The sequence below is a fragment of the Cetorhinus maximus genome, unplaced genomic scaffold (assembly GCF_964194155.1).
Source record: "Cetorhinus maximus unplaced genomic scaffold, sCetMax3.hap1.1 HAP1_SCAFFOLD_3866, whole genome shotgun sequence".
NCBI classification, from domain to species: domain Eukaryota; kingdom Metazoa; phylum Chordata; class Chondrichthyes; order Lamniformes; family Cetorhinidae; genus Cetorhinus; species Cetorhinus maximus.
In genome coordinates this window covers 1-10,000 of record NW_027599772.1, presented here as the reverse complement: position 1 = coordinate 10,000, position 10,000 = coordinate 1, and the positions used below count along the sequence as shown (strand labels likewise).

General features: G+C 50.2%; 1 protein-coding gene across 1 annotated transcript in view; it reads right to left on the bottom strand.

Moving 5' to 3' along the window:
• Window positions 1–9,992, bottom strand: part of LOC144678245 (scavenger receptor cysteine-rich domain-containing group B protein-like) — a gene marked incomplete at its 3' end in the record, with an annotated part of 18,896 nt that extends 8,904 nt beyond the window's left edge. Inside the window, exons 1-3 of the mRNA XM_078538096.1 lie at window positions 9,746–9,992; window positions 5,075–5,371; window positions 166–480 (exon numbers count right to left, since the gene is read on the bottom strand). Coding sequence (XP_078394222.1) covers window positions 166–480; window positions 5,075–5,371; window positions 9,746–9,845 — 712 coding nt within the window. The remainder of the gene's footprint in view (window positions 1–165; window positions 481–5,074; window positions 5,372–9,745) is intronic.
• Between the last annotated feature and the right edge of the window lie 8 nt (window positions 9,993–10,000).

Below are 10,000 nucleotides of genomic sequence, written 5' to 3'. Positions count from 1 at the left end.
GCCGGCGGGATTTCCCGCTCCCCGCCCGCCCGCCCGTCTGCCCGCCAGACCCGAACCAGTCCCGCTCTCCGCCCGCCAACCAGGGAGGGATGGAGGGAGGGAGGGAGGGTGGAGCAGGAATACCCCAGCCCGAGCGCCAGGCCCCCCGATCGGCGTGGGACTTACCGGTGCAGACGACCCCGGCGTCCTCCCCGTGGTGGCAGTTGTGGGAGCCCCAGAGCCGGGAGCTGCAGTACCACAGGACCGTCTCGTCTCCCCGGCACGCCACGTCGTCCAGCCAGATGGGGCCCGTGCCTCGGCCAAAGCGGGCGTGGGAGGGCGCGGACAGGGCTGCCCCACAGCCCAGGCTGCTGCACACCACCTTGGCGTCGTGCAGCCCCCACTGGTCGTCACAGATAGTGCCCCAGCTGTCACCGAAGGAGATCTCCACTCGACCTTCGCAGGGGTTGCTCCCGTTCACCAGCTGGAGCTGCATCCTTTCTGCGGGGGGGACGGGGGGAGGGGGTTAAAATAACAACCGTGAGGCACATCGGCTTATTTATTGTTTCAATTATTCCCTTTGGTTCCCCTTTTCTCCTTCCGTTGAGCGACAGGGAGACCGCGGCGCAGGATCGGGCCTACGCCGGTCAAGAGGCGAGCCTCGCCTCGCTTAGCCCAACTCCCTCCGAGGCCCCCCGGCTAGGGGGCTTCACCCGGCCACAGCGAAGGAACGGCCGACATCCTCTTCCCAAGTCAAGGACGGCGAGTGGCACCTTATGGATGAGCCCATAAGGCCACAGGAGCAGAAATTAGGCCATTCGGCCCATCGAGTCTGCTCCGCCATTCAATCATGGCTGATAAGTTTCTCACCCCCATTCTCCCGCCTTCTCCCCCTAACCTTTGATCCCCTTACCAATCAAGAACCTATCTATCTCGGTCTTAAATACACTCAATGACCTGGCCTCCACAGTCTTCTGTGGCAATGAATTCCATAGATTCACCACTCTCTGGCTAAAGAAGTTTCTCCTCATCTCTGTTCTAAAAGGTCTTCCCTTTACTCTGAGGCTGTGCCCTCGGGTCCTAGTCTCTCCCACTAATGGAAACATCTTCCCCACGTCCACTCTATCCAGGCCTTTCAGTATTCTGTAAGTTTCAATCAGATCCCCCCTCATCCTTCTAAACTCCATCCAGTATAGACCCAGAGTCCTCAAACGTTCCTCGTATGTTAAGCCTTTCATTCCTGGGATCGTTCTCGTGAACCTCCTCTGGACCCCTCTCCAGGGCCAGCACATCCTTCCTGAGATACGGGGCCCAAAATTGCTCACAATATTCTAATTGTGGTCTGACCAGAGCCTTATAAAGCCTCTGCAGCACATCCCTGCTTTTATATTCTAGTCCTCTCCAAATAAATGCCAACGTTGCATTTGCCTTCCTAACTACCGACTCAACCTGCAAGTTGACCTTAGCATTTGCTCACCCGGACCCTGCGACCCTCTTGGGTTGAAAGACTTTTACCTCATCTCCTCTCTCGCCTTTAATACCAAGCGCTGTAATTCTACACCCCCTGGGCACTGACCTCCCTGCTGAAGTTAGTAAGCCCTCCGCCCAGGCCCCTCACAATTTTGTACATCTCAATCAAATCTCCTTTCCTACTCCTCTGCTCCAGGCAGAACAACCTCACCCTGCCCAATCTCTCTGCTTAGCTACAATTTCCCAGTCCTGCCAACATTCTTCCAAATCTCCTCTGCACCCTCTGTAATACAGTTATATCCCTAGCCTGTGAACAGCTTGCTAGGTCAGCATTTATTATCCATCCCTAATTGCCCATCAGAAGCTTCCTTAGTTATTCTTTGATGCGATGTGAGGGTCTCTACCTAGGCCAGCTTTTATTATCCATCCCTAATTGCCCCCTTACAAAGGTTTTTTTTAAAAATTCATCCGTGGGCTGTTGGCATCACTGGTTAGGCCAGCATTTATTGCCCATCCCTAATTGCCCTCGAGAAGGTGGTTTTTTTATCTTAATTCATTCATGGGGTGTGAGCATCACAAGCTGACGCCAGCATTTATTGCCCATCCCTTTTGGCCCCTTGAGAAGGCGGTGGTGAGCCGCCTTCTTGAGCCTCTGCAGTTCCCTGTGGTGTAGGTACACCCACAGTGCTGTTAGGGAGGGAGTTCCAGGATTTTGTCCCTGTGGTGTAGGTACACCCACAGCGCTGTTAGGGAGGGAGTTCCAGGATTTTGTCCCTGTGGTGTAGGTACACCCACAGTGCTGTTAGGGAGGGAGTTCCAGGATTTTGTCCCTGTGGTGTAGGTACACCCACAGTGCTGTTAGGGAGGGAGTTCCAGGATTTTGTCCCTGTGGTGTAGGTACACCCACAGTGCTGTTAGGGAGGGAGTTCCAGGATTTTGTCCCTGTGGTGTAGGTACACCCACAGTGCTGTTAGGGAGGGAGTTCCAGGATTTTGACCCAGTGACACTGAAGGAACGGCCGGTACATTTCCAAGTCAGGATGGTGAGTGACTGGGAGGGGAACTTCCAGGTTGTGGTTTTCCCATCTATCTTTTCCCTTGTCCTTTTAGACGGTAGTGGCCGTGGGTTTGGAAGGTGCTGTGGAAGGAGCCTTGGTGAGTTCCTGCAGTGCATCTTGTAGATGGTACACACACTGCTGCTACTGTGCGTCGGTGGTGGAGGGAGTGAATGTTTGTGGATGGGGTGCCGATCAAGCGAGGCTGCTTTTCCCTGGACGGTGTCGAGCTTCTCGAGTGTTGTGGGAGCTGCACACATCCAGGCAAGTGGGGAGTATTCCATCACACTCCTGACTTGTGCCTTGTCGATGGTGGACAGGCTTTGGGGGAGTCAGGAGGTTGAGTTACTCTCCGCCGCAGGATTCCCAGCCTCTGACCTATTCAACTGATAGCAACTTCTCGAAGAATTAACCCTGTCAGCCTCACACCTGGAAGTTCCCCTCCGAGTCGCTCGCTATCCTGACTTGGTAATATATCGGCCGTTCCTTCACTGTCACGGGGTCAAAATCCTGGCATATTCATCTTGTGGCTGGAGCAAAGTAACAGGTGATCGTGCTACTGGCGCCTGGTATAGTCCCCGCCTGGAGAAAGGAGCGGGTATTACCAGCGTCTTACCGTCCACTGTACAATTTCATTGATGTAAATCGAGCTGAATGTCGGGCGGCTACTGTCTACCTAATACAAGCCACCACTATTGTACCATCCACATTTCCAAGTCCCTGTTTGGCTGAGCTCAACTGCAGGGTCAAGCAGAATTACAGGATGATCACAGCACGGAAGGAGGCTATTCGGCACATCCTGTCTGTACTGGCTCTTCAACCGAGCAACTCACCACCCACCCCGCCCCACCCCGCCCCACCTCTGCCTTCTCCCTGTAACCCTGCACACACTTCGTTTTCAGACCACAGTTTCCTTCCCTTTTCAAAGCCTCGATTGAAGCTGCCTCCCCCGGGCCTTCTCAGGCAGCGCGTTCCAGATCCGGAACTCCTCCCAATGCCTGAGGCTGTTTCTCCCCAGGTCGCTGTTGCTTCTTCCGCCGGATCCCCTTCAATCCGTGCCCTCTCCTTCTTGATCTCCTCTCCCCCCCCCCGCCACGACCAATGGGAACAGGTTCACCCTCTTCTACCCTGTCCAGGCCCCCTCGCGATTTTGAGCACCCCTATCGAATCTCCAGGCAATCTTCTCTTCTCCAAGGAAGACAGTCCCGCCTTCCCCAGTATATCCACGTCACCCAAGTCCCTCATCCCGGGGACCATTCCCGTGAATCTTCTCTGCACTCTCCAAAGCCTTCACAACCTTCCTAAAGAGCGGTACTCAGAACTGGACGCAATACCCCAGCTGAGGCTGAACTAGTGTCTGATGCAAATTCAACATCACCTCCTTGCTCCTGTACTCTAATAATAAAGCTTAGGGTACTCTATGCTTTACAAGAGATTTTCTTAACCTGCCCTTGCCGTCTTCAATGATGTATTTTAGGTCCCTCTGACCCTGGTACCCCTTTTAGAATTGGGTCCTCTGTTTAATATTGTTTAATCAAAGGGGAAGATGTGCATGGTCAGATATGATATTGGCCACTCTCTACACGTATCCAAAGTCTGAAATTGCTCATTTATTGGACACCGATCCTGCTAACTTCATATCAAGGGGCTGCATTTTTCAAAATGTCCTCCAATCCAATCCGATTTCAACTCGAAACAAAAATAAAAACAAAAATACCTGGAAAAACTCAGCAGGTCTGGCAGCATCGGCGGAGAGGAGCAAGTCCGAAAGACCCTTCAACAGAACTAAGTCAAATTAGAAGAGAGGTGAAATATAAGCTGGTTTAAGGGGGGGGTGGGACAGGTAGAGCTGGATAGAGGGCCAGTGATAGGTGGAGATAACCAAAAGATGTCACAGACAAAAGGACAAAGAGGTGTTGAAGGTGGTGATATTATCTGAGGAATGTGCTAATTAAGGGTAGAAAGCAGGACGGGCAAGGTGCAGATAGCCCTAGCGGGGACGGGGTGGGGTGAAGGAATCAAAATAGGCTAAAAGGTAGAGATAAAACAATTAGCCTTTATCGATTCCTGCACCCCACCCCACCCCCTCTAGGGCTCTCTGCACCTTGCCCGTCCTGCTTTCTACCCTTAATTAGCACATTCCTTAGATAATATCCCCACCTTCAACACCTCTTTGTTTTTTTGTCTGTGACATCTTTTGGTTATCTCCACCTATCACTGGCCCTCTATCCAGTTCTACCTGTCCCACCCACCCCCCTCTGACTTAAACCAGCTTATATTTCACCTCTCTTCTATTTTTACTTAGTTCTGTTGAAGGGTCGTGAGGACTCGAAACGTCAGCGGTGCTCCCTCTCCGCCGATACTGCCAGACCTGCTGAGCTTTTCCAGGTTATTTTTTTGTTTTTGTTTTTGTTTCGGATTTCCATGGTCCGCAATTCTTTTTTGCTCTTCAATGAAAAATTGGATCGTTGTTCGAGAGCAGATTGACACCGATCGGCCCGACGCTGCCACCATGTGGGATGTGCTCGTTTCGAGTCTCGATTTTCTTTGCGCAGGACTTCGGCTGCCTACCTGAAATAGCGATCGCGAGGGATTCACTCTGGGTGGAGTTGTACTCCCGCCCGGCGATGGTTGTCCGGTACGCGCAAGTGTAGTCTCCCTGATTGGCCATCGTCGTGTTCACCATGGTGAACTCTGCAACTGAGTCGCGCACGGTCAACCTGGTGCTTATCTCCAGCCCATTCTGGTACAGCTGGAAATTGCGGGTCCGGTAGGCTTTCGGGGCTGTGCAGAGCAGGGTGAGTAGCTGCCCCTGGGGGTACAGATGAAACTCGGTGTTCCTGGATATCGTGGGTCGTTCTGCCTTGCCTGAAAGATAAAAGGGAGGCAACTCTTGTGAACGCAAGGCCTGAACGCAAGTCAACCCAATCTTTTGGCATCTCTTACCCCCGCTGTGCATTGACGGACAAGGTTGCCCCTTCCTGGGGAGCCAGAATCCTGATTTCTACAGTGGGAAGGTGGTGGGGGAGGGGGGCGATTGGTGTTGGGGGGGGGAGGTGGGGTGGTGGTGAGTTAAGCTCAGGGAGGAGGTAGGGCCATGCAGAATATAATCCTGCACCTCTGCAAGCAGAACCACCATCTTGCAAAGCATGAGAGGTGTACGAAACATACGACACTACGAAATCACCCAACAAGACATTAAAGAGGCCATGTGTGCCAATAAGGTACTAATGGATATGTTCCATCAAGATGAGGAAGGTTTGGGTGTCATGGAAGAGGAAGCCATTACCACTGACGAACAAACTTACTATGATTGAGAGAAGATGTACATGTCTGAGATTCGGCAGTATCTAAGAGAATTGAATCTCATCTTCAAAGTCTTCAGGGAACCCTTTGTATCGGACGCTAAGCTGTTTTCTGCAAACGTATGTTGTAAATTTTATGAATACCTTTTTAAAATGTATATATCCTCGTAAGTTTGTTGCCCTCTTAAGAATAAAGAATTGCAAGGTCTGTAAGGCAGGAGTGTATGAGCGAATGTAGGAGGGGCTCAACATCACCTCACGAGGAGGAACACATGGATGTCTTCAAATATCGTGGCTCGTAACTACACGAGCGCCTGCCCCATTGTTGCATCTCGCCTTATCTGACGTTTATCGTATGTCTCAGTCGCTCGCAGCGCAGAACAGGACTGACGCCGAAACGAGAGACAGCCTCGTCAAAGATTCACGCCTGACGCTCATCAGGGAAAACACCCGAGCGCCAAGTCTCCAAGCGTCACTGCGATGTTGGCGACGGGACAAACGGGTGCCGTTTGGCGGGCCGGCTGAATCGGGTTGTTCGATGCGTTGCCATGGAGACAGCAACGGAGCACTGTAGGCTCCCCAGGCTCCCGGCTTCAACCAAAGGCATAAGGTTTGACCATATTTCTTTTGTCTGAAGCGACCGGGTCCCTGAGTATAAATGTACATTGCTTCTAGCATGTATAAATGAGCTGCACCATGAACTTGACTCCTGACTTCTGAACCTGCATCTAAACCTCAATTATCTTATCTTAACTGTGTATCCTTTTGTTATTGGCCAGGAAACCTGTCCCACCTTCCGCCCCCACACTTTCACGCCTACCCCCACCCCTAGTCTATTAAAGCCCCTGATAATTTTGATCAACGCAATGAAATCTCCACATAACCTTCTTTGTTCTGAGGAGAACATGCATGAGTTCTCTATTCTCTTTCATGTTGCTCATTCTTGGCGCCAAGCTACCAACCTTAGTTGAACGTTCCCTGGTCTAAAGCAACCCCCAGTGGCTCCACACAACTAGATTCCCATACAGAGGCTACCATTGTGGTAAATCTCCCTTGTTTCCCTAAGGCTATGGTGACCATCGTGTGACGTATGCACGTTTAAGTATCTATTTCAGGGGGACGCAAGGGCATAAGAAACAGGGATTGGAGTAGACCATTCGGCCCATCGAGCCTGCTCTGCCATTCAATGTGCTCACAGCTAAACTTGGGATTCCACTCCATTTTCCTGCTCGCTCCCCATATCCCACCATTAACGGAGAGGCCAAAAATCTGTCCATCCCTGCCCTCAACGATGGAGCATTCACAATCCTCTGGGCTAGATTCCCAACCCTTCGAGTGAAGGCATTCCTTCTCATCTCAGTCCTAAATGATCGGCCCCCTTATCCCGACATTGTGCCCCCGTGTTTTAGATTCCCCCCGACCAGCGGAATCGACCCCTCGGCGCCCACACTGGGAAACCCCTTCACAATCCTGCAGGTCTCAATGAGATCGCCTCCCATTCTTCTAAACTCCAGAGAATATCTCCAGAGGGATCTGGACCAACTGGAAAAATGGGCCAGAAAATGGCAGATGGAATTTAATGCGGAAAAGTGTGAGGTGTTACATTTTGGAAGGACAAACCAAGGTAGGACATACACAGTAAATGGTAGGGCACTGAGGAGTGCGGACGAACAAAGGGATCTGGGAGTTCAGATACATAATTCCCGGAAAGTGGCATCACAGGTAGACAAGGTTGTAAAGAATGCTTTTGGCACACTGGCCTTCATAAATCAAAGTATTGAGTATAGGAGTTGGGATGTTATGGTGAGGTTGTATAAGACATTGGTGAGGCCAACTTTGGAGTATTGTGTGCAGTTCTGGTCGCCTAACTACAGGAAGGATATCAGTAAGATCGAGAGAGTGCGGAGAAGATTTACTAGGATGTTGCCGGGTCTTCAGGAGTTGAGTTACAGGGAAAGATTAAACAGGTTAGGACTTTATTCCTTGGAGCGTAGAAGGATGAGGGGAGATTTGATAGAAGTTTACAAAATTGTGAGGGGTATAGACAGAGTAAATGCGAGTAGGCTCTTTCCACTTAGATTAGGAGAGATAAACACGAGAGGACATGGCTTTAGGGTGAAAGGGGAAAGGTTTAGGGGGAACATTAGGGGGAACTTCTTCACTCAGAGAGTGGTGAGAGTGTGGAACGAGCTACCATCTGACGTGGTAAATGCGGGCTCACTCTTAAGTTTTAAGAATAAATTGGATAGATACATGAATGGGAAAGGTCTGGAGGCTTATGGACTGGGTGCAGGTCAATGGGACTAGCGGAATAATATTTCGGCACAGACTAGAAGGGCCGAATGGCCTGTTTTTCTGTGCTGTAGTGTTCTATGGTTCTAATATAAACCCAGTTTACACAGCCTCTCATCCCAGGGACCAATTTAGTGAACCCTTCACTGCACCAGCTCCAGTGCAAGTACATCCTTCATTTAACACGGAGACCAGAACTGCGCACCATATTCCAGATGGGGTCTCACCAAAAACCCTGCACAACAGTAGCAAGGCTTCTTCATTCTTGTACTCCAATCCCATTGCAATAAAGGCCAACATGCCATTTGCCTTCCTCCTTACTTGCTACGCCTGCATGCTAACTTTCCGCGTTCCTTCTACAAACACACCCTTTGATCATCGACACTTATAATTCCCTCACCTTTTTAGATAAAGAAAAAAATTCTGTTTTCTTTCAGTCTCATGGCCAAAGTAAACAGCCTTGCACTCCGCTGCGTTACATTCCCATCAGTCACCTTTTGCCCACTCGCCCGACTTGCAGCCTCTCAGTCTCCTCCCCGCAGCTTACCTTCCCACCCTAGCTTGGCCTCATCAGCAAACTCAGATCCATCGCTAAAACAGAAACAGAAATACCAGGAAAAACTCGGCAGGTCCGGCAGCATCGGCGGAGAAGAGCACAGTTGACGTTTCGAGTCCTCATGACCCTTCAACAGAACTAAGTAAACTTAGGAAAGGGGTGAAATATAAGCTGGTTTAAGGGGATGAGTTGGGGGGGGTGGGGTTTGTTGGGACAAGCAACCAGTGATAGGTGGAGATAACCAAAATCTGTCATAGACAAAAGAACAAAGAGGTGTTGAAGGTGGTGATATTATCTAAAGGAATGTGCTAATTAAGAGTAGCAGACAGGGCAGATAAGGTGCAGATGGCTCTAGTGGGGCTGGGGGAATACTAAAAGGTAGAAATAAACAATGGGTGGAAATACATTTAAAAATAATGGAAATAGGTGGGAAAAGACAAATCTATATAAATTATTGGAAAAAACAAAAAGGAGGGGGAAGAAACGGGAAGTGGGTGGGGATGGAGGAGAGAGTTCAAGATCTAAAATTGTTGAACTCAATATTCAGCCCAATAATTTATATAGATTTTTTCTTTTCCCACCTATTTCCATTATTTTTAAATGTATTTCCACCCATTGTTTATTTCTACCTTTTAGTATTCCCCACCCCCCACTAGAGCCATCTGCACCTTATCTGCCCTGTCTTCTACTCTTAATTAGCACATTCCTTTAGATAATATCACCACCTTCAACACCTCTTTGTGCTTTTATCTGTGACAGATTTTGGTTATCTCCACCTATCACTGGCTATTTGTCCCAACAAACCCCCCACCTTAAACCAGCTTTTATATTTCACCCCTTTCCTAATTTTACTTAGTTCTGTTGAAGGGTCACGAGGACTCGAAACGTCAACTGTGCTCCCCTCTCCGCCGATGCTGCCAGACCTGCTGAGTTTTTCCAGGTGTTTCTGTTTCTGTTTTGGATTTCCGGCGTCCGCAGTTTTTTATTTTTACTTTTAGATACGTCGCCCTCTGCCTCTTTGCCTCAGTCACTCATGTGGAGCGACCTCGAAACCAGAAAGTGGAGGGGGTGTGAAAATCGGCGACTCACTTGTGATGGCGACCTGGACCCGGTCACTGTGAGTGGACGAGTGCATCTTGTGGTTGATCAGCACTTTGAACATGCAAGTGAAGTAGCCTTCCTGGTGCATGCTGATGTTGTGGATGGTCAGGATGGCGCTGGAGGCTGACGTCGGCCCCACCGAGGCCACCGGTCCCGACTCGCCCACTTTGTAGAGGTAGAAGGTGATCACCGCGAAGACGCTGGCCGACGAGCAGCGGAAGTTGACGGCCTCGCCTTGGACGA